This window comes from Chanos chanos, chromosome 1, assembly GCF_902362185.1.
Source record: "Chanos chanos chromosome 1, fChaCha1.1, whole genome shotgun sequence".
In the NCBI taxonomy this organism is placed as follows: Eukaryota; Metazoa; Chordata; class Actinopteri; order Gonorynchiformes; family Chanidae; genus Chanos; species Chanos chanos.
Genome location: NC_044495.1, coordinates 2,737,729 through 2,761,231, shown reverse-complemented (window position 1 = coordinate 2,761,231; position 23,503 = coordinate 2,737,729). Strand labels below are relative to the sequence as shown.

The 23,503-nt window shown below is 45.0% G+C and overlaps 1 protein-coding gene across 1 annotated transcript in view; it reads left to right on the top strand.

The window, feature by feature from the left end:
- Positions 1-1,441: 1,441 nt before the first annotated feature.
- Positions 1,442-23,503, top strand: part of itsn2b (intersectin 2b) — a 35,148-nt gene continuing 13,086 nt past the window's right edge. The window contains exons 1-24 of the mRNA XM_030766990.1: positions 1,442-1,601; positions 6,903-6,993; positions 8,653-8,745; positions 9,347-9,410; positions 10,166-10,332; positions 10,914-11,111; positions 11,606-11,702; positions 11,956-12,095; positions 13,231-13,294; positions 14,053-14,190; positions 14,481-14,567; positions 15,136-15,406; positions 15,664-15,813; positions 16,413-16,553; positions 17,009-17,096; positions 17,772-17,911; positions 18,624-18,704; positions 19,244-19,380; positions 19,599-19,689; positions 19,981-20,069; positions 20,631-20,724; positions 21,332-21,483; positions 21,974-22,064; positions 22,628-22,824. Coding sequence (XP_030622850.1) covers positions 6,987-6,993; positions 8,653-8,745; positions 9,347-9,410; positions 10,166-10,332; positions 10,914-11,111; positions 11,606-11,702; positions 11,956-12,095; positions 13,231-13,294; positions 14,053-14,190; positions 14,481-14,567; positions 15,136-15,406; positions 15,664-15,813; positions 16,413-16,553; positions 17,009-17,096; positions 17,772-17,911; positions 18,624-18,704; positions 19,244-19,380; positions 19,599-19,689; positions 19,981-20,069; positions 20,631-20,724; positions 21,332-21,483; positions 21,974-22,064; positions 22,628-22,824 — 2,777 coding nt within the window. The 5' untranslated portion in view covers positions 1,442-1,601; positions 6,903-6,986. The remainder of the gene's footprint in view (positions 1,602-6,902; positions 6,994-8,652; positions 8,746-9,346; positions 9,411-10,165; positions 10,333-10,913; positions 11,112-11,605; positions 11,703-11,955; positions 12,096-13,230; positions 13,295-14,052; positions 14,191-14,480; positions 14,568-15,135; positions 15,407-15,663; positions 15,814-16,412; positions 16,554-17,008; positions 17,097-17,771; positions 17,912-18,623; positions 18,705-19,243; positions 19,381-19,598; positions 19,690-19,980; positions 20,070-20,630; positions 20,725-21,331; positions 21,484-21,973; positions 22,065-22,627; positions 22,825-23,503) is intronic.

Sequence of the window (23,503 nt, the reverse complement as noted above, 5' to 3'; positions counted from 1 at the left end):
GAACGACTAACAGTCCAGAATGTTGAGAGTCAGATAGGTTGGTCGGCGCAAGCCCATGGAAAAACTTCATGGAAAATTATGATTGTATGGCTCAATAACTAAGAACTGATTTAATTATAAACAAGTCTTTTTGTTGTTGTTGTTGTTCTTCTTCTTCTTCTTCACAACGGCGACAATCAATGACAGCAAACATTATAATAATTATTCAAATTCAAATTCAAATTTTATTTGTCACACACAGCCATACACAGTACAATGTGCAGTGAAATGCTTGTTCTGACTGTCCGAAAGATAAAAAGAGCAAGACAGAGATAAGGATAAAAAAAGAATATACATAACAGAATAAACAGAACATAAATAGAATATAACAGAACATAAAGAATGTAATATGTATGTAATGATATTAAAAAATGTTGCAGCTGTTGACCAAAACTGCTGTGTGTAGTGTACAACCTGGGAATTCATCTATAGTTCATATAGTTTTGGAATGGAAAATTAGTTTTATAGTGATAAAATTGCAAAGTTTTTTAAACATGCAATTTCATTCATTCAGATAGATCACAATAACTCACAACCTCAACATTTTTAAAATGCAAGAAGATTAAACATTCAACAACATGCTACTTTTCTGCACACTACATTAATCCGAGTGGCGCCATGTTTCATCTGGATATACATAATGTGATAATACATAGTAGGGTTAGAACTGGTCATAATGAATAAACAAAAAATACTAGATACTACTAAGAGTGATACGGGTCAATAATTAGAGGTCCTGGCCATTGGAATAATAAATCTCTCTGGTAAAGAATGCAAGCAAAAAAAATCAAAGTCAGTTAGGGATGTAAACACAAGATTAGACAGACAAACGTAGAATTTACTGGGATGATATTTGATTTACTCTGCTGTCTCTTGAAGTGCAGAGGCGAGTTAAAGTGGTAACGACCAGGTCAAAGTTGATGAAGCAGAAAGTGTAACCAAGCAGAGAGCTCTACTGAAACCAGTAGTCGCTAATTCTGTGGCTGAACTAGTGAGCTTCAACTCAAATAACAAACTATCGCTTATGAAATTCAAACTTAAACTCTGCACAACCTTGACTAAAGATCACACACGACGAATGACGACGCTCTGGCATCCGTGAACACCGTTAAACGACTACAGTTGTTCACCAAAGAGATGTTACTAACGTAAATGACTTATAGTACAATGTATAGCTCAGGTCTACGCAGAATCATCATGCCGCTGCAAATATGTGCATATTACTTAACTCCTTACCGCTCACCTGCTGTCACTTGAAAGCGAGAGGAGAGGCAACGGGAGGGCGGTAGCGTATCGGTCCGCATACGCTGTAACCCCGCCCACTCCGAGGTTGAATAGCAGTCAAGGACCGTGCACGACATAGTTGTCAGCCATGTTGTTTGTGTGACACAACCGTCAGCAACAGGTATCCTGCGACCGAAAAGCACAAGAAATTCGTTAATTTAGCACTGGAAGCAACTTGTTTATCGATTTCGTAACAGTACTGGACCTTGCCAGAAGTTATGGTTGTTGTGCTGGAGTCAACACCCTGCCAGTAATTTCACTCTCGTGTGTCGTGCAAAGTAAGTAGCTTCCATCCATCCAACATTTATAGTTTATTAATTGGTATTGTATGGTTAATATAAGGTGGTGTAAAGATACATACACATTTGTCTTTTACGGTTGAGCTTTTGACTAATGTTTGCCGTGACCCTCCCTTCTGTACATCGCTTTAACATTTAGGAAAGTAAGATAGCTATGGCTTAACTGACAGCTGCACACTTCAAACCATGAAGTTTTTTCTTAAGTCGAAGAAAGCAAAACTTTGACTATAATTTTGGCCAGTGCTGTGGATCGGAATTAAGGATTGACTGGTCAGTTTCAAATACACAATAGGTTGAAATATTTTTGTTACATTCTTTGAACCAAACTTGCTGAACAAGTTGCGAACTTGTCTTTCTGGCTTCCAAATATGCTGTTAAATTTCTCAATGGATCTTACTGTGAACTCACATCTCACCGAAACTCTTATTGCCCAAAGTACCTGTTTCTGTGTATTTTTAAATGCGACACTTCATCGTGAAATACTTTCAGCTCATTTTGTTCTCATTTTTGACGTTATCTGATGTCATCTTTTGATAACCGAGACCAGTTTTTTTTTTTTGTTTTTTTTTTTTAAAAACCCATGCTTCGTTCTCTGATAGACCTTCAACTTTGCCACTTACATTGACGTATGGAATATTCTCCATCGTGCCATGCGTGAAAGTAAAAGCTGGCTGACATCCAAGGATGTTGGTTGCCTTTCTCTCTTGTTATACTGAACACATTTGGCAACGTGACCACCTACAGAGCGCTGTGCCCAGTTAAAACACTGCATCAGCTCCGAGTAGCCGACTGTTTCAAGCTGCCCAACAGTTCCATACTGTCTAAAAAAGGCACTTTCTCCACGCGTCTAAGCTCTATCTCTGTAATAACAAAACTCTCCAAACGTAACGTGGGCGAGTCATATTGTGCTTTGTCTATTGCTTAGTTTCGTCACTGGTTGCGGAGGATCGTTAATGTTGGCTGCTAAGTTTGTAATTAATCTTATCGCTTTTTTTTTAATGGAACATTGTGTTGGATAGTTGTTCTCACACCATAGCAACATAATGTAAATTTGGTCATTTTATATCGCGGAGATTTGTCTTCCGTGCTGGTTTAATTTTTAAGTTTGACCTACAGTGGCGGTCAGTAACAAGCTGCCCCATGCAGAATAGCTGCTATCCCAAGCTTCACGTTTTATCCGTCAGTTCATCAATACCTCATTCTTTCATCGCCTGTTCCCATCAGTATGGAGGTTCTGTCTCTTAGCCTCTGTCTGGGAGTTTTTTGAAAGCCACTGTGACCGATAGTTGTCGGGTTATCTGTGAAGTTAGTCTCTTTTCAGTGAGCAAAAAAAACAAAACAAAAAACATGTCAGGCATCTAAAATCATTACAAGAACGATGATTTAATTATGGTTCCAACACATAATTAAAAGGACTGAAGTTTTTTTAGGCATTAGCCTTTTCATTGCATGAGATTCATCCTGATTCTGTTGTCATTTAAATCAAACTTAATGACCTCATTGCTAAACTTTAACCCCACAGAGGTTTGCTACAGCCAGTGTGCTGGATATGTGTGATACCCTAAAACTTCAGCATCTCTGCCTCCTCAGGATGAGTGTGTAGATTTGAAGACTGTGAAAACAGCAAGTCAGAGGTTCTCATGAAGCGTCTCCTAGGACGTGCTGCTTACTGTCCGCTTACTTCATTTCCAGATTTAGATAAATTCAGTGACTTCACTTTGAAAATGGCTTGTGCTGTGAACAGGGTTGTGAAATCACTTGCGTGGTTGAGAGGACTGACTCTGTGTGTGTGTGTGTGTCTGTGTGTGTGTGTGTGTGTGTGTGTGTCCTTTGTGGCTCCTTCGCTGAGACTGCGATAGCGTCGTAACAGACAGCTGTTGGCCTGTTTGTTCAGGCTTTTCTTTTGTGATCTGCAGACCATCTCTCTCTATGAGGGAAAGTCGCAGATGAGCTGCACTCAACACCTGCATCATACAAAGACCACGGGACTTTCTTACGTATCTCATTTATGGCTGGTAATGGAACGAGTTTGCAAAATCCTTCCTCATTCAAAGGTCTTCAGCTGCCCTGTAACGTTATCAGCTTTCGTGGGTTACTGTGTCTTGTGTCAGATTGATAGATAGATTATCAATAAGATAATGTCATATTCAGCTCTACAGTTATGTCTTTCATTCACATGAAATATTTAGTCAGACACTAAAAAAAAAATCATCCTGCACTTTTTCATTCATATATCAGACACTAAAATTCATTTTGCACTTTTATTTTTTGTCTGAAGGAGGTTAATATCGTCTTGTTTCCTGCTGTTTGGCATAGCCACTGATAACTAGCCTGCCCTTCCTTTTTGGTTTGCCCATGAGAGATAAGAACTTCATGAAATGTGTCAAGACAGGCAGTCGGTTTGCTCACAAGCGCAACGTGAATAGAAACCCTGTAGGTGCAATTTCTTTTTGACAGGGAGTTAAAAAGGTTCCACGCTATTGCTACTACACGGGACTTTAGTTTAGTGAGGACAACACAAACAAAGCCATGTGTCGTCGTGTTTCGGTGTTTTTTTTTTTTTTTTTTAATTCCTCCCACTGAGATGAAGGAATGAGAGTAGAGTTCCGGATGGGCTCCGGGCCGCAGAACCGCGGGCTCCGGATGGGCTCGGGCCGCATTGTTCGTGCCCTTCTACACTTCCTCTTTCGTTTCTCTTTTCCTCCCTCTTCCTTCATTCCTGTGTGGTTTTGGGGAGGAGGTGGGACCCACCCAGAGAATGACATCACAGGCTATCTTTGTAGCTCTCGCCGTTCCCACACACACACACACAACTGAAACAGACCAAGAGGACACAGCCAAACCAAGACTGGCCCCTCTAACTCAGCAACACTCTGCCAGGCCCATCACCCTAAATACCACGGCTCCTCTCTCCTGTCTGTTTCTCATTCTGTTTCTTTACTCCCCTTTTCAGTATTGAAGTAGTGTAGGACAGGAACACTTGTGATGTGTTTTCAGAAAATGAAAACCGTGAGCTTCAGTTTTAGCAGGCTCAGCTAGCTTCCCATAATTCATACTCACTGAATCCAGTGGTGTGTTTGCTTGAAGAGACCTTGTCTCTGCCTCTTTCCTTTTGACAGTGAAAACAGGCCAAAGGGGTGGAGAAGGGTTGGGCGGAAGGGGGGGGGGGGTTGAGGTTTACACTGACTGAATGCAAATAACATGGAAATGGAAAACAGGGTAACAAAGACTTGATTGGCGCTCACTGAAGATATCCTATGTTAAATACATGAGGTCTCCGTGTCCTGTGTGCCATCTGTGGTTCCCCTGTCCACGCCGCAGAGTGTGTGTGTGTGTGTGTGTGTGTTCGGCGTCTCTGGTTGCGTTCGTCTCGCAGTAAGGACGGTGCAGAAGTCGTATTGGTGAAAAGTGATGTTGTGTTTGAGCAGCTATTTAAAGTGTGCTCAAAACCAGGTGAAAATCAGAGAGAGAGAGAGTGAAGGTCAATGGCCCTCGTTCATTTGCATTTGTTTTTGTGTCGTCAAGCAGAGAGAAATCACATCTGTGGTTAGTCTGGCAGAATTCCTGTGCGTAGAGGAGGCTGCTTATCAGAGTTTCGCTGACATGTCGGTGCACAGGCTGAAAAACACATGGGCGTTTAGAGGCGTGTTGTTGTTCTGTCGACTGAAAATAACGTTGGACTTGGTAATATGCGATCAAATCACACACTCCAGCCAAAGAGCCCCGTCAGCGTGTTTAATTCAGTTAGCGTTGTTAAAATCAGCTCATGTCATCTGCTCATGTTATAGTGGGAGATTTCTATCAGAAAACCCAACATTTTTGAGACTTTTATTTAATTATCACGCGTTGCGATGATCCGTTAAGAGGAATCAACTGTTAGTCGCATAATGCGGTCGTGGGCCTCACAGCCACAGTAGCTGAATGTGCGTGCGTGTGCGTGTGTGTGTGTGTGTGTGCCGGTGAGTGTGGTAATGTGTGTAAGGCTCTCAGATGCACTGACAGGAAGTGGAACAGATGGTGAACCTGTCCCATCCCGGCCGACCTCACAGTCTCGGCCGATCCTGTCAGACCGCATTCTGCTCCGCGACAAACCTTATGTAACTGAAAAAGAAAACCAAACAAAAAACATAAAGCATATTTATGCTCTGTCTCATCCAGCAGCCAGTCATATTGTTCTCTATCATCTCTATCCACCCGATGATTTTCTTTACTCACGCCGTCTCAGCATCTAATCATATGCCCCCTGCTTTATCCACCACCCGAAGACATTGCTTTGCCTGGGCTACTGACCAATCAGGAGTCCCGGTTTGGCCTCAGGGCGGTATTTTCTGAATACCGCGTTGCCTTTTCGCTCTGGTAATCGACTGTAAACATACACATGTCAGGGAGAATCCAGCCTAGCTCAGGGTGTCGGTACAGTGAGAGAGTGGGCAGTTCGTCTTCCCTTAAAGGTTTCTTTGGACAGTTTTGAAGTGCCTTGAAGGGCAATGGGAAGTGTTGTCCTGGTTTGTCGAGTGCCAGGTGCTGATGGTGAGAGAGATTTGACCGACTTAAATCATCCGAACGTTGACGTAAGTCTGTGTGTAGCTCTGTGCGTGTGGAACATCTCGAACGGCAGGAAATGACTTCATGCGTTTCACACATTGGTCGATGAGGTTGCAGTTAGAACCCCAGTATTTCCAGTGACTTTAAAGAAAGATTGATATCGATATGATTGTGCCGGTTGTTTTTGCAGTTGTCTTGGGTTTTTATGCTTTGAATAAACATCTTTGTTCTGCTGTTTGTGACTCCCTGGTTCCTCATCGCCGTGTTTAGGAAACAACTGAGTAGTCAGTGAACTTGTTCTGTTGGAATCTTTCATGGCCTTCTTATAATTCCCCAAATCATGAGGCTGTCTGTTTCCCGTCCTGGTGGGCTTTTTGTCAAGCATTCTTTTGGCCAGCAGAATTTTTGTTGTTTTGTTTTGTTTTGGGGTTTTTTTTTTTCGGGCTCTCTTGGTTGTGGCAGACAGTTAAACCGTTATGAGTGTGGTTTCAGTTGTCTTGAACTACCACTGGAAACTGTTTAGCCAGACAAATGGGTTTTTTTTTCCCTTTCGTTCCTTCACTGTCATCTCTCACTCACTCTCTCTCTTTCTCTTTCTCTCCCCCTCTCTTTCTTTTCCTCCCTCATCCTCCTCGGCCATTCCATGCTCAACCTGGTTTGCATTATTAATGAGAGGACGTTTCTTGTGTGTATGTGTGTGTGTGTGTTTGTGTGCGTGTGTGTGTGTGTGTGTAGTGCAGATGATGGCCAAACCAGCCAGCTGAGAAGAGGACCGGGATTTCTCTCCCTTGTCCCCGCCCCCCACCACCACCTGCAGTCATGAATGGTGAGTCCACTCTTTTATCTCTGTGTGTGTGTATGTGTGTGTGTGTGTGTGTGTGTGCGCGTGCGTGTGTGTCTGTGTGTGCGAGTGTGTGTGTGTGTGCGCGCGCGTGTGTGTGTGTCTGTGTGTGCGAGTGTGTGTGTGTATGCGCGCGTGTCTGTGTGTGTGTCTGTGTGTGCGCATGTGTGTGTGTGTGTCTGTTGAGGCCCTGAGACACTGAGGATGTCAGGTTTGCTGAGTTTGTTAGCTTACCTGCAGTAGCACACTCTGTTCCCCTGTCTCTTCTCTGCAGTACTCTAACACGCTCAGCAGGCTTCCTCAGGTCTCTCATACCTAAATACTGAAGATCAGACTGATCAGTTAGGCAGACAGTCATCTGTTTAAAATGCTGAGAGTAAGCACCTCTGTTCAGTCAGAGTTTACGTTTTGGCTAACAGCAGCACAGAAACTTCTAGCGTTTGAGTAGCAGTGATAGCCAGTAGAGCTGAGTGAATTGGGGGGGGGGGGGGGGGAGTTTGCGTAATAAAATCGGTGTTCTGGTCAGCGTCCTGTCTTGTGCAGTGTTTGTGGAGTGTGTTTGGGGAGAACTGCTTTGTTACTGCGGTGCTCGGTGTGAAGGAGGCTCTGTGACAGGTTTGTACACGTGGGGAAAAAAGAGGGAAAACTCGATTGTCCACTTATCGTATACCTTCACTCCCGAAAACACATGTTATCTGCTGACGTGCACAACTTCAGGGTTATTTTTGTTTGTTTGAAGCCTTCAGTCAATATGGAAGTGATACCAAATTGTTGTCTTTCTTAGTAAAAACGTATCAGTTTTGTGCGGTTTTGCATTAAAAATAAATGTGTGCAGAAGGTGATTTGATGAGTGAACTTAGCAGCTGACTCTGTATCGACGGGGTGAGTTTGTTTTATTGATGTATTCATTTTTTGAGCAGAGCGTTGAAAAGCGTGAGTTTTAGAAATGATTTGTTCTTTTGTTTTTCGGGCCTTTGGTTTTCCATGAATTGAGCCCTTCATTAACCCAGCAAATAAAATATATAGCTATGTTTATGCTCCACGTTTATGTCGCATCCCATAATTAACACAGCTTGCGGAGACTGAGGGCCTGTGATGGAGGCAGTGTTGTCATGAGAACCGTGGATTGTGCGTGCTAGTGCCAGGTCTTTGTGCTCTGTTTATTTGTGGTGTTGGTATTAATTGCGCCTTTTGCATAGTTGCCTTTGATTTTCAGCAGGGAAGGTGTTTGTGAAGCGTCAGCTCATTTACCCTGACAGAGCTGTTCACAAAGGGAGTTTGGTTTGTGATGTTAACCACAGGTGTGCGTGTGCGTGTGCGTGTGCGTGTGTCTGTGTGTGTGCGCGTGTGTGCGCGTGTGTGCATGTGCGTGTGTGTGCGTGTGCATGTGTGTGTGTGTGTGTGTGTGTGTGTGTGTGTGGCAGAGCAGGTTGTCGTTTGGATTCAGACCACTCTCTATTTCCTTCTCCATTTCCCGGAAAGCCATTACGAGTACGAAGAAAGCAGTGGACCGAATCTTAAGGGATTTCAATGTATATTTAAAAAAAAAAAAAAAAAAAAAAACTTGTCATGTTTGAACTTTGCTGTTTTTCTCTTCCTTCTTCCCTTTCATCTCTCCATTCCTCCTGTCTTCCTGTCTTTCAGGGGGTCGTAGTATTTGGGCAATAACTCCAGAGGAGCGGGACAAACATGACAAAAAATTTGACACCCTCTCCCCCTCTCAGGGGTACCTGTCTGGTAGGTTACCTTGGCAACTCATCTGCCTTAGTTCATTTTCTTTTTTTCTTTTTTTTTTTTTTCTTTTTTCATTTTTTGGTTCAGTGTGGTGAGAGTTTCCTGGAGGTGAATTTAAAAGATTCTGCTGCTCTGTTTTGTATCCCGTTAGAGGGAGAACCACTTTCAGTTTCCACTGTGTGATTTAGAACCTGCTCTCAGGCAGGGAGACCTGTATATCAAAGCAAAGAGCAGATGGATCTGAACACTTATCATCAAAGTCGCCTTCATTTCACCACACAGTAAACATGACTTAACATGTGCATGACTACTTATGACCCACACAGTAAACATGACTTAACATGTGTATGACTACTTATCAACAATGCCATTGCACCTGTCAGACTTGAAGAGATAACTGATGCTTGGATACAGAGCTGATAGAGATAGTCATTGTTCTAAAACATTCATATAGTAATGTGATGTGATATTTAGTGAGCAGGGTGTAGAATAGCTGTGATGAAGGCTCTAACGTAAGCACGGTGTCTGAGAGTAGCAGAGAGCTGTCCTGAGTCGCCCCCATTCTCTGCCCTCTCGCTGAGACGTCTTTGTTCTCTCTCTTCAGGAGAGCAGGCGCGAAAGTTCTTCCTGCAGTCAGGGCTTCCTTCCCCGGTGCTGGCCGACATCTGGTGAGTAAACCTGATTGGTACACACATTGTTGTTGGGGTTGAGTGGGAGCCAGTAAGGGAAAAACCCAGGAAATAGCATTGCTCGCGCGCAGAAATTCGTTGAGTAAGATGCTCTTATCCGGAGTTAGCTCACAGTATTAGCTGCAACACAAGACTGGGTGATTTTCTGTAAACTTTCGTGAGAGTTTTGTTTTCAGTGTTTCCAAACATAGTGATCCTGAATTGCGTTTAGTTCAGATAAGTAGTTTGACGTGTCATGACGACTGGGCCCTGCCTCAGTTCTCTTCAGTGCTCCCTTTGCTTGTGACCTTGTTCTCTCCGTTAACAGGACAGATGTCAGTTTTGATGAAGACTCTTGTTAGACACTCATGGTGCTTGCTGTGGCTTCATCATGTTCAGCTCTTTTAGAATTTTAGTAACTTTAGCAGAAAAGGAACCATGATAGAGTATTAGGACACTGTCTAGTCGTTCACACACTTCCTGCAGCCAAACTTATTGAACCCATGTCTGTAGAAGAGTGATGAAATATGTTTGAATCACAAACCATAGACGTCTGTGAGTGTCTGGCGTCTCGTCCTCCGGCTTGACTGTGTTTTGACTCTGTGTTTATCTGCTCAGGAGTCTTGACTGTGTTTTGACTCTGTGCTCAGGAGTCTTGACTGGGTTTTGACTCTGTGCTCAGGAGTCTTGACTGGGTTTTGACTCTGTGCTCAGGAGTCTTGACTGGGTTTTGACTCTGTGTTTTATCTGCTCAGGAGTCTTGCGGACATGAATAAGGATGGGAAGATGGATCGGCTGGAGTTCTCCATTGCTATGAAACTGATTAAACTCAAACTGCAGGGCCAGAGCTTACCCACCTCGCTGCCCATGATCATGAAGCAGCCACCTGTGCCTGTACCCACCATGCCAACCACACAGCTCGGTAGGCTGGGGGGGGGGGGGGTGGTTGTTTTTTTTGTTGTTTTTTTGCCTTTTCTCTCAAGCTTGTACAGTGGGCTGGGGTTTGAAGAAGATTCATACGCCACTGCTGTACCTGCATGACACAGCGCCCCCTGTGGCTGTATATGAGACGTATGCTTTAGGCTTTTTGCCCTGTTCCTGCTGGTTGGTTTAGTGGACCATAGAAGAGAAACAGATGGTCTGATCCAGCAAAGAGTCACAGAGTCCTGACTGTCTTTCTCCACAGCCTGAAAATAGAACCCGCAGTCCTTTTATAGATGGATGGATAGATAGATAGATGCAATAAAGTCCAGCCTGAAACGTATAGTCATGAATTGCTCCATGATTCTAAATGTAATCGACAGTGTTTGTACACAGACTGCTATCTAACATGAAAGCTGTTGTCATTTGGTGTTGATGTGGCTGCTCAGACCTCATACAGAGCTACTGCAGTCATTGTTAATCAAATCTGTTTGGTGGATGAATGCATTGTGTATTTGTGTGTCTGTGTGCGTGTTTGTGTATTTGTGTTTATTTGTGGTGTGTGTGTGTGTGTGTCTCCAGGAATGGGTGCCATGCCAAACTTAACCATGATGAACACAATGCCCCTCCTCACCCCCATGCCTATGGGCACCCTGGGCACCATGGCACCGATGATGCCTGGCACACTGGCCATGCCAATCATGTCCTCCATGACTAACCCTGCCATGGCCAACGGGACTGTGGGCCTCCTGCAACCCACGCCTGTCCCTCTCACAAACAGTAAGTCCAGACGTCAGGGGTTCAGTCCTAACCTGTCAAACACGGCACTGATAATTACTTTGATTCATGTTGGTTCATCTAGCGAATTCCACTGTAACCTCATCATCCTGGTCATTTGTCTGAGTCAGGCATTAACCTCACAGTGCAGATACAGCATTCAGCTCTCTAACTGTACTGAACTGCCCTTTGTACTGTGTCAGTAACGGCTGGCGATGTGTGTTTGTTTAGGAGGTGTAGGTGGAGAATGTCACATTGGGCCACTGGCAGGTTACACTGGTGGTTTTCTCAGGAAAAATGAGCAATAAGTGTTTTTTAAATGATCCATTGTGAGCGTCGTGAGGGAGCGAGAGGAGAACCTCTCAAACTTTTTGGAGTTAATGGCGCGTTATAAAGAAGTCATGAGGAGAGGAAAAGTTCTACTTTGTGAATAGGAATTTAAGTGTTTGTGTGTGTGTGTGTGTGTGTGTGTGTGTGTGTGTGTTCTGGCTCCTCAGCCATGCCCTTGGCCGGCTCCTTCTCCTCCTCTCCTTTGGGTTTTACATCCACGGCTGTGAACAAGTCCCCCTCATTACTGGACCTCGGCTCCAGCAGGTAAGTCCATAAGAACCTCATTTTCCATCTAAGCTCAGTCTAAGTTCAGTGTTGTTTTGATTGGACTGGCTGCTTTGCCTAATCGTTAATGCCACTTTTAATGCACTCATTAAGTTTGGTTTTATGCTGGAGAACTACAGAACTACATCTCAAAGATGCAAATACAAAACGAAAAGAATGAACCCAATGAACTTTGCCAAAAAAAAAAAAAAAACGAAAAAGCTAATCCACTCGAATCCTTAAACAGCTCCAGTTCCTCTCCCTCCACCGCGTCACTCACTGGGAGCTCTCCCAAGAGCGGAGCCTCTGACTGGGCTGTTCCCCAGTCCTCGCGGCTGAAGTACCGCCAGCAGTTCAACAGCCTGGACAAACAGATGACCGGGTTCTTAACAGGTCAGTACATGCTGTTCGCTTCTCCTCATGTTGTGGCAACAATATTTTTTTTCTTCTCTTTTTCTTTTCTTGTGACTCGTGCTTCTTGCAGAGGACAACCTTCGCCGACGAACTCGCTCACAACTTCTCTGAGATTCCTAAGAGAAGGTGACTCACCGATTAGCTGTCAACAACCACAAAGTGCATTTTACATTAAAAGAGGGCGGTGCTCGTGGATATATGTCAGTAGAGTGAAATAAGTGCTTAATTATGCAAATGTAATCATGCAGATGCTGAGATGGCAGCCAATCATGCGTGAGAATACCAGTAGCATGTTTTTTTGGGCGTTTTTTTTGAGATGTGACCAGTCGCCTTGTTTCTAACAGATTACATAGAGTCGGCTAGCCATTCAGTCCTGCTCTTATTAAAAAGTAATGGCACAGGTTGAAAGTGTGGAAAGGAGCAGGGTCGTGTGCAGTGTCAAGGTCATGCTCTCAGAAGATGGGCCGGATCACATAGCCGGCTGCGAGATCACGTTAGCGCGCGCTAACGTAGCGAGGGAGGAAGAAACTTGCCCGTGCCAGAGATCGTGAAGAACGCAGGGGTGTAGGTGTCACAGGCTGGGGTACAGGAGCGGTAATTTTTGGGAAGAGAACGTCTGACGCGTTACTGATACGTTTCATTAGAAGCTCGCGGCTTTTGGCACCGATTAGCATTGTGCCCCGTTCTTTTTTTTTTTTTTGTTAGCAGCGGCTGGTTTTTCGATTCGCTTTAAATGCGGGAGTTCCGAGGTGCGCGGGCCCTTTTGTGTCGTTTCGCTTGGAGTCGGGGACAGTTCCAGTCTGACCAGTTCTGTTGGCGTAGCAAAAGCATCTCGTGGCTTTGAGTTTTTAATGGAAGCCGTCCAAGTGACTATGCAAAAAAAAAAAAAAAAAACCCTGACTGTATGTAAGTCTCTGGATGACTGGAACAGATGGACCAAAAGTGTAGGGGGGAAAAACCGACCCAAAAAAAAAAACCGCTTACGTGGTTTTAAATACCACAGTAGTTTGAATATCCACTGCATGAAGTCAGTTCAGCATTGCCTGTTGGTTTTTTTTTTTTTGCTTTTGTTTTAGTTTGCTTATCTTAACAAGCGTTTTGTTTTTTTATTTAGGGATTCAAGTGAGGAACGTCATGTCTTCTTCCCTGCTCACCCACACTCAGCTGGCCACGATTTGGTAGGTAGAGGTCACCACCACCGTTTTTCACTCAAAACCGAACAAAACGACAGTCTAAAACTCACTCCACACGCGTGTTGTATGTCCAAATAAGAGAGCGACAAACCATAAACACTCGACCTTTCCCTTTCAGTGGAACCCAAACACCAGTAACTCAAAACCGCATGTGATAGTAATGTGATAATAATGTGATAGTAATGGGTTTGTAAGGAGGGGTGTGTTGAGAGATGTATGTGTTATGAAATATAGACACAAACAAAATATTTTTTATAGTGTTACAGCAGTTAAAATGCAATGTGATGATAGCACATTAAAACCACACAGTAAGGTTAATATCCATCATAACCTTCATTAAACCTACGTAGCCTTCTGGCTCTGTCTGTTCCATGGCTAGATGTTTGATAAATAGTAATGGTTAAAAATCTACAGTCTGTCGAAAGTCACTGAACCATTCTTCAGTCTGTTAGTGAGAGGTCCAGTGAGTCTTTGAATGAGAAAAATCAGAAGGCTAGAACAAGCTTATGGTTAGCTGTCTGCCTGTGAACTAGACGCAATTTTTGTTTGTTTGTTGTTTCTTCTTTGTTTCTGTGTCAGTTTTTAAATGACATAACGACATTGCACACCTATGAGTATCTCCTCCTGTTTAAAAAAAAGAAAAAAAAAAATTTTTATTGTGAAGGTCAGTCAATGTGTGAATCGTCCATGTGAACGGTGGTTTTGGGGTTTTCTGTGTTTTTTTTCGGGGCGGGGGGGGACAGGAACCTGTCAGACGTGGATAATGACGGGAAGCTGATGGCAGAGGAGTTTATCCTGGCCATGCACCTGGTGGACATGGCCAAGGCTGGACAGCCCCTCCCCCTCTCGCTCCCGGCCGACCTGGTGCCTCCCAGCCTCAGGTACACTCTCCTGTCTCATGTGTTTCAGCCCCTCTGTTTGGGAAGAGCTGCAGGCCTTAGGTAGGGGAGACCTGCAGCTTTAGGGAAACTCTTTGGATTTTTAAAATCTTTTCAGTAAGATTTGTGACTATGGAAACTGACTAGTACCTAACTCAAGTCTGACTCTCACACCTGCAAAAGTCTGAGTTCAGCTGTCTATGAATTGTCAAAACACCAGCCAGACTCAGTGGTGAACTAAGCACGTTGAGTTTGTTTTTTGTATTTGACCTTCATCTGGCTTTTTCTCTCAGGGGAAAGTCGGGAGACTCATTAAATGGAACCACTCCCTCCATATACGCGGGACTCACCGAGGAGTTTAAAGCTGAACCTCCACAGAAAACCAAGAACAACTGTACGTGTTGAAACACCCAGAATTACTCAATACTGCACTTGTGTACACACACACACACACACACACACACATATATCAGTCATACTTTACACTAAGTCTACAAAAGGCCTCTGAACAATGGCTGAGTTGAGCTGTGTGATATGATGAATCATTCCAGTCTCTCAGTGCTTCCCACAGATAGAGTTTTACAATGACTGAGCAGGAAGACGCTGTTGTTTATGTATAAGTCATGACATAATCCAATGAATGCGCTCTCTGGGTGGAATACTAACCAATGAATGCGCTCTCTGAGAGAAACATTAACCAATGAATGTGTTCTCTGAGAGAGAGCACATGTTTTCAGTCATATTGTTCTTGATTGGATCACTTGCCAACAAATATTGATAAAACTGTCATTGCAAACTCAATCCTGCTTACGTAATTGTTCCTTTCTTTTGGTGTGTGTGTGTGTGTGTGTGTGTGTGTGTATGTTTGTGTTTGTATGTGTGATGTGCGTGTGCGTGTGCGTGTGTGCGTGCACGGGCCCACCTGCGCGTGTTAATGTTCGCGTGTATATGTCCAGTGACTTTTGAGGACAAGTTCAAGCGGAATCTGGAGCAGGGCAACGCGGAGCTGGAGAAGAGAAGACAGGCTCTCCTGGAGCAGCAGCGCAGGGAGGAGGAGCGGCGTGCGCAGAAACAACGGGAGGAGCAGGAGAGGAGAGAGAGGGAGGCGCGGGAGCTGGAGCTGAGGAGGAAGAGAGAGGAGGAGGAGAGATTGGAAAGACAGAGGGAGCTGGAGAGACAGAGGGAGGAGGAGAGACTGAAAGAACTGGAGAGGAAGGAGGTGAGGGAGGAGAAGGAGGCCGCTCCGATCCGAACGCTCAGGAGCGTGTCTCTGTGTGTTTTCACGTGTGTACACCTACCAAAAATACCTCAGCCTCTTCCTCATTCTAGTGTCTCAGAGAGAAGATGAATGTGATTTGGGGTTTCATAGACCGTAACCTGCAGATGAGTATCTGCACTGTGAATCTAAGTGTCACATAGTTTCAGGCAAGTGACTGTGAGATTTAAACTGTGATATGAATCTCATGTCCCCTCCAGGCTGCAAGGAAAGAGCTGGAACGCCAGAGACAGCTGGAGTGGGAGAGGAAGAAGAAACAGGAGCTCCAGAACAGGAAGAGTGAGGAGCAAGAGGACATCATCAAACTCAAGGCCAAGAAGAGGAGTCTGGAGATGGAGCTGGAGGCAGTGGTGAGGGTTCAGGAGTCTTATAAACGACCATGTTCTTAGAGGAAGTGCTAAAATCAGCCTCGGGTCTCCTCATCACATGACCCCATTTCACTTATAAGTGACGTTTTAGGTGTAGGGGTACTTGGGTTCCTCTAAGTGAAGTTCCTGTGGATCCTGTAAGTGTCTGAGGAACTAAAGATCCGCTGAGAACCGTAAAGATAATTAGATCAGTAACTGCCACGGCAGTTTGCGTGGGAGAATGTTTTATGCGTTGACGAGTGTGTGTTTGTCAATTTGGGGTGTTTACCTGTTTGTTGAGCGGATGTGCTTAGTTGTGTGTTTGCTGAGATGCACATTGGTTTATTTGTTTGTTTGTTGAGAGTATGTGTTGATTGTTTCCCAGTGGCCCTCACAACACTGCTTGTTTTGAACGTGTAGAACTTCATGGCAGGTCCAAACATACAGATCTGCTTCTGTTAATCAGTATGTTAATCAATATCAGCCCCTGTCAGGTTTACACAGAAGGAACGCATGTCAGGCCGCATTCATCCTTCTCTCTTTTCTTCTCTTTTCCTTTCTTTCATTTGTCTTTCTTTCCTTCGTCTCTCTCTCTGTATCAGGGAAACAAGCATAAGCAGATCTCGGAGAAGCTGCGAGACGCCCAGAACAGGAGGAAGGCTCAGAAGACGGAGCTGGACGTGATAAACCACATACGGGACGGTCGCATCGCCGAGATCAACGCTCTGCAGGGGGAGTTTGAGGTCAGGACCCTCTGATGTCATCGTAATGCTGTTTCCTGTATTACTGTGAAAAAAAAAAAAATGAGTGGTTGTTTTATCATGATGAGTGTGACTTCCCCTAGAAATGTATTCAGCTTTACGAAAGCGTAACAGCAAATTTGATGAGCTTTATTTTGCACAGTAGCCAATATGTGTCAGAGTGAGAGCGCTGATCTTGGATCAGCTCCCCTTGGTGTTTGTGTGAAGGATTTTATTTGGAGTTTGAAATGTAATCTGATCCTAGATCAGTGCTCTTAAATGAAGAGACTTTAATGTTCTGACAGTTGCCTTTGAAATATGTTAGTTGTTTTGCTAAATCAGTGTTTTTAATGATGACCACGCTCAATGTCTGCTATTTGACAGCTGATCTCTCTGGATTTTGGCTTAAGTATTAAATTTGTGTGTGTGTGTGTGTGCGTGGGTGCGTGCGTGTGCAGGATATCCAGAGGAAGCTGTCTCAGCTGACTCCAGAGCAGCAGAAACTGAATGATCGCCTCCGTATCCTGAGTCTGAACAATGTTCCCTGTGAGAAATGACTCTACAACACCACCATCCCACATCACAGCATCACACACACACACACACACACTCCACTTCACACACAGCGTCTCACACACACACACACACACACTCTACTTCACACACTCTGTCACACACAGCATCTCACACACACACACACACACACACACACTCTCTACTTCACACACTCTGTCACACACAGCGTCTCACACACACACACATATACTCTGTAATGACACAATATTACACACACACACACACACACTCTACCTCATACACTCCATAACAGCACAGCACCACATACACTCTGTTTTGCACACTCTGCTACACACGCACACACACACACACTCTATTACACACACTCCATATCGTCATAGCATCACACATGCCACCTCTCACACTTAGTGGCATCACGACACCACACAAACACACAGCATCGTAAAGTAACACAAGTGTTTTACAGATATAATAAAAATGTTTTAATGTTTTTAAGTCAAGCGTTCAGTTTTAGTCTGTGTACGGTCTAGTCCCGAAGACTGTAACCAGCAACAAGTACTGTTAAGCTCGGTCCCAAAAATGCACAACATACCAAAATAAAATGGCTTGGGTTCCATGGTAATGACTGAGAGAGCGTCTATCTCCAGTTCAGTCTCGTGACGGGTTCCATCTGTCTGTCTCCAGCTACGACCATGACGACGCTACAGCGGAGTGTGGCAGAGAAGGACCAGAGCTGCCGTAAGCTGAAGGAGCAGCTCACCGCTTTGGAGGAACAGACTGCAGCTAAACTGGCCGATATGGATCGGTACAAGAAGGACATCCAGGTGAGCCAATCAAAACAGAGAAGGGAGGAGGGACATGGGAGAGTTCGCAAATGAACTAACAAATCCATTTTTTTTTTTTTTTAACACACCGCTCTCGTTGAAAAACTGTAAAGTATGTTAATCGGTTTGAACGTAAAGCGGTTTTGTGGAAGCTGCAGTATTGCTTGGTGTGCTGTCTGGCTAAATGAATATGGATCTCAACAGTAATTATCTCTCTAAATGCATCTAACAGTATGTGTAGTGGTCTGTAGAGCTACATGCAGTGTGGTGCCAAGTTAATAATCTGTTAAACACTACTGAACTGTTTTGTCTGCTTTTCCCCTGATAACCTGCTATCAAGCTCCTCTCTCTATGTGGCTGTGTGTGTGTGTGTGTGCGTGTGTGTGTGTGTGCGTGTGTGTGTGTGTGCGTGTGTGCGTGCGTGCGTGCGTGTGTGCGTGCGTGTGTGCGTGCGTGCGTGCGTGTGTGCGTGTGTGTGTGTGTGTGCGCGTGCGTGCTCACGTACATGCTTGTGTGTGTCTGTGTGTGCGTGTGCCTGTGTGCATGTGCGTGTGCTCACATGCATACACACACACACACATGCACACACATACACGTGTGTGTGTGTGTGCATGTGTGTGTGCGTGTGCGCCTGTGTGCATGTGCGTGTGCTCACGTACGTGTGTGTGTGCGTGCGTGTGTGTGTGTGTTTCCCTCCTGCCTCCCTGCGCAGTTTGAAGACATGGATGACTGTCTGCTTCAGACTCTCCTCTCTTTGCTGGGCTGTCTGAGTAATCTCTTCTTCCTCCTTAAGGTTCTCTGTCTGTCTCTCTCTCTGTCTGTCTCTCTCCCTGTCTGTCTCTCTCCCTCTTTCTGTCTGTGCTTGTGTGTTTGTGTGATATTGTGCTCTCAGTATCATTTCATGGATTCTCTGTCTCGTCATCTTTTCGTTTGCTCTGTTTGTGTTGTGTCTGGTTTGTCCGTTTCTTGGTTTCAATAAATAACTCTCCAGTTCAGATCTGAGTGATGGTGTGGTGTAGTCATGTTTTTTTTCCTTCATATTTCTGTTTTTGTGTTAAAGGATTCAAATGCATTGCTTGTTTGAAACGACCATTAAACAGAGCCCTGCTGTAATTGAATGTATGCATGTTCTAATGTTATTGTAGATATCTTATTCGCTGATTGTATGAATTCAAGGTCTCACTGATAGTATAATCTTGTCTGTGGCTAGATTTTGTTTTTGTGTGCATGGTTTGAAGTTACCAACCAGAAATTTGTAAGTCATAACTCAAGACAGTTCGAAGTGTTTCAATGCCGGCAACTTCACCATCCGTGTGCGTGTGTTACCAACAGGACCTGTTAGAAAGTCAGAAGAAACAACAGTCAGCACTGGAAAAACTACACAGCATTAAGGAGGACAAACTCAGACAGCTTCGCAAACGCAAACAGGAGGAACTGGAGAGGAAGAGGAAGGAGGAGGAAGAACAAAGGTGAACAGACGCACACGCGCACACACCCACGCACGCACGCACACACACACATACATGCACGCACGCACGCACGCACACACACACACACACACACAGATAGAGGCTAAGCAAAGCAAAACCCTTGTCTTTTGTAAAATCTCATTAAAAGGATTTCCACATATGATCGCATATGTACTCACCTCTCAATTCCTCTTTCTCCCTCTTTATCTCTCTTCCAGACGCATCAAAATGGAGAGGGAGCGTCAGTGGCAGGAGCAGCGGAGGCGTGAGGAGGAGGAGAAACAGAGGAGACTGCAGGAGGAGCGCGAGGCCAGGCTTCGAGAGGAGGAGGAGAGAGAGAGACAGGCACGCTTGCAGGCTGCTAGAGAACAGGCAGAGAGAGAACGCAAAGCCAGGGAGGAGGAAGAGAGGAGACGCAGGGAAGAAGAGGAGAGGAGACGCAAAGAGGAGGAGGAGAGGAGGGAGCAGGAGAGGAGGAGGCAAGAAGAGCGAAGACGACAAGAGGAGGAGGAACGGATGAGGCGAGAAGAGGAGAGGAGGAGAAAAGAAGAGGAGAGACGAGAAGCAGAGAGAAAGAGAGAAGAAGCGAGGAGACTAGAGGAGGAAAGGAGGCAGGAGGAGCGGAGGAGAGCAGAGGAGGAGAGAAAGCGGAAAGAGGAGGAGCGGAGGAGAGCAGAGGAGGAGAGAAAGCGGAAAGAAGAGGAGGAGAGGAGGAGGGAGAGAGAAGAAGAGGAGAGGAGACGACAGCGTGCCCACGAAGCCGCTATCAGGGACGCAGAGGAGAGAAAGAGACTAGAGGAGGAGAAGAGGAGAAAAGAGGAGGAGGACAGGAAAAGACGGGAGGAGGACAGGAGGAAGCAGGAAGAGGAGAGAAAGAGAGCAGAGGAGGAGAGGAGAAAAAAGAAACAGGAAGAGGAGGCAGCAGCAGCGGCGGCGGCGGCGGCAGCACGGCAGAGAGAGGAGGCGTCCAGACAGCAGCCGAGCAGCGGGAAGACCGACATCCACGAGAAACTCACCGCTCTGCTCCGCGGGCTGGAGGAGAGGAAGGGTACGCACAAACACGAAACCCCCACAGTCGCCGAATGGCCTCCAAAAACAACAAAGCCATTATTCACAGTCCTGTCTGAAACTTGTCTGCTTTTGCGTTTGCCTCTTCCGTGTTTTGTTAGAGAAATGTTTTGATTGACTGATGGTGTTTTTGTGAATCTTTTTTTTTTTTTTGCAGGAAAAAGTCAGCCGCTGGAGCGCAGGAAGTCGGCCGCTCTGACCACATACAAAGCTCTTTACCCTTTCACTGCCCGCAACGACGAGGAACTCAGCTTCGAGGCCGACGATCTGATCGAGGTAGAAACTTTCCCGCCGCCTCTTAGAGATGTTCCACGGTGAAGGCCTTTCGTTCAGCCAATTAATTTAAGCCAAAGGCCCAAACTGTCCAATGGGAGAAACCCGCTTAGGAATATCTGGCTTTTGGCTCGCGTGACCTGGCCAAGTGACGAATCCTTCGTTGTGAAACACTCTTCTGATTATATTTATTAACTTTGCACAAAATGTCTTTAGTATTGGTGCGGCACTGATTAGTCAAAATCCTTCAGTATTTGAACTGTTGTTTGTCTTTTGCAAGCCGTTAAAAGAAATGTCAGCCATTCTGAAGAATTAGTTGGTCTCCACTTTGATTCACACGATTAAGATTTAGCGATAAACGTTTTGAAGTGTTTAAACATTTTGCTGATAATGACATTTTGAGTATGTAGGTTAAAGAGATTTGAGAGAGGGAAGAAAAATTCATTGTTGGATCACGCTACGTGAGGACAAAAAAAAATGATACTTTCAGACGTTTTTTTTTGAAGCGTGTGAAACCTTTCACTTTAGGCTTCTCTGGTTTTAATGGAGGTTTTGTGTGCTCAGGTGTGTTCAGTGTTGGTGTGTGTGTGTGTGTGTTTTGTTTGTAAAGGTGGATGAGACCGTGGAGCGCGAGGAGGGCTGGCTGTACGGCAGTCGACAGGGAAAGATGGGCTGGTTCCCGGAGAGTTATGTGGAAAGACAAGCCCAACCTGAGGCTGCCGCTTCTGTCTCCAAACTCGCCCTGAAACCACAACTATCCAGGTGCCTCCTTAAAACACACTTACGCTTTTAAACACGCAGGGTTTTTCCAGCTCCCCTTAGACAGCACTATCATAGCAAAGGATTTGGTTCAGCCCTCAAGCAACAGACCCGTTTTAAAAAACGATTCAGGTGTTTGTTTTTTTTTTTAAAGACCCTCTCTCTAGCTGCCTGCTAGCGGCTTACCAACTAGTTGAACTCGACAGTCTGTCAGAGGTCAGGTTTGTCCAGAGGGACATTGTCTAACTTTTGACTGACTAACTAAAAAAGGTTTGAGTGATGCCTTCATTTTTAAAACAAATGTTCACCTCTGACCTAGACTGTTATTCAGGCAGGTGACCGGGTCTTGCGCAGAGTCAAAACCAGTTTCACCACGGCTTAGCTCAGCATATCTCCGACATCGGTGTACGTCTTTGAGGAAATGAATAGCTGACAGCTCTTGAAAATGTTAGTATGTCTTAACTGATGAATGGACATCCCTGTTCTATCCCAGCAAACCCAGCGATGCTTCCGTGTCAACCGGATCGGGTTCTGCCTTCACGCCCACCCATGCTCCAAACTCCTCTTCCTCAGAACACACACAGGTACCACAAACTGTTCTGTTTTTTTTTTTTTTTTTCCTCCCAAATGGACTCGCGTTGCAGGTATACCAGACAGAGGACGCTTGAGATTCGAGCCGAAACAAGAGTTGAGCGTCTTTAGTGCTAATTGTTCTTTAACGAGGGCTCCAAAGCGTAGTAGTCTTGTTTAGTTCTAAAAAAAGACACACCTACTCTCTGTGGAGAAAAGGTGCTTTGTGGAGTGACGCAGTGAAAGACAAGCTATTAGAACGCTATTAGAAAACTGACAGCCAACAGAAACAAGCAATAGCTATTGTTACAGTCGTTCTGGAAAATTCCCACACCCCCCAGTAAACCGTACTGCTGTTTTCAAGATTCATTTCTGGATTATTATCTAAACCTAGCCTTGCTCATATAACTGTGTAGAGCCCTGTTTCTACTACTGAAAAGCCTGGTTTGTTCCGCGGCACGTCAAACGCTCAGATTTTTCGCATTGTTTGTAAATTTAGGGGACCCCCCCCCCAGTCTTTGAGCACGTTTTGTTTTTCTGTCAGTGAGTTTTTTGTCTGTCTCGGTTTTGTTTTTAGGTGCTGGGGAACGTTCAGGCGCAGGCCCTGTGCTCCTGGACGGCGAAGACGGACAACCACCTGAACTTCTCCCAGGGGGACCTCATCAACGTGCTGGAGCAGCAGGAGAACTGGTGGCTCGGGGAGCTGAACGGGAAACAGGGCTGGTTCCCCAAAACCTACGTCAACGTCCTCAACGGAAACGAGACATCCACAGAGTAAAAACACAGATTTTAGCCTGTATACACACACACAGCACACACACACACACGCATACAGCACACACACACACAGCACACACACACACACACACACACAGAGCAAACATACAGTATGTACACGCAGGCAGATTAGAACACACGTAAGTGAAGCAGTGGTACGCACACATACAAAAGTAAACTCACTCAAGAGTTCATACAGCACACACACACACACACACACACACGCGCGCGCGTGCACAAACACAGGCTGTCCCTGCCCCTAGGCAGTGGAGACGCGTCAGGCGATGGTTTGTGGTGGCCCGGCTACTTTGATGTGCAGTGTTGGTTTTAGAGTTTGTCTGTTCAGTAGAGCTAAGTTTGTCATGTCGGGTTGTGGTTTCAGTGTTTGTGTGTACAGTAAATCGGCTTTTGGCTGATAGGCAGCTGTAATCGGAGGAAGAAAATTCGGCCGTGTTTACATGATTCCAGAGATTAGCCAAGCTGATAACAGCCTCAGAAGACTGCATGTTTGAGTTGTTTTTTTTTGTTTTTTGTTTTTTTATAAAACGGAGTTGTGCTTCAGCTTTAAATCAGGAAACAAGGGCTTGACTTATGCTAAGTCCATTTTTGTTATTGTTGTATATCTTTATCTTTGGCAGGTTGAATGAATAATAGGATCATTTAATCGTGTGTTTAT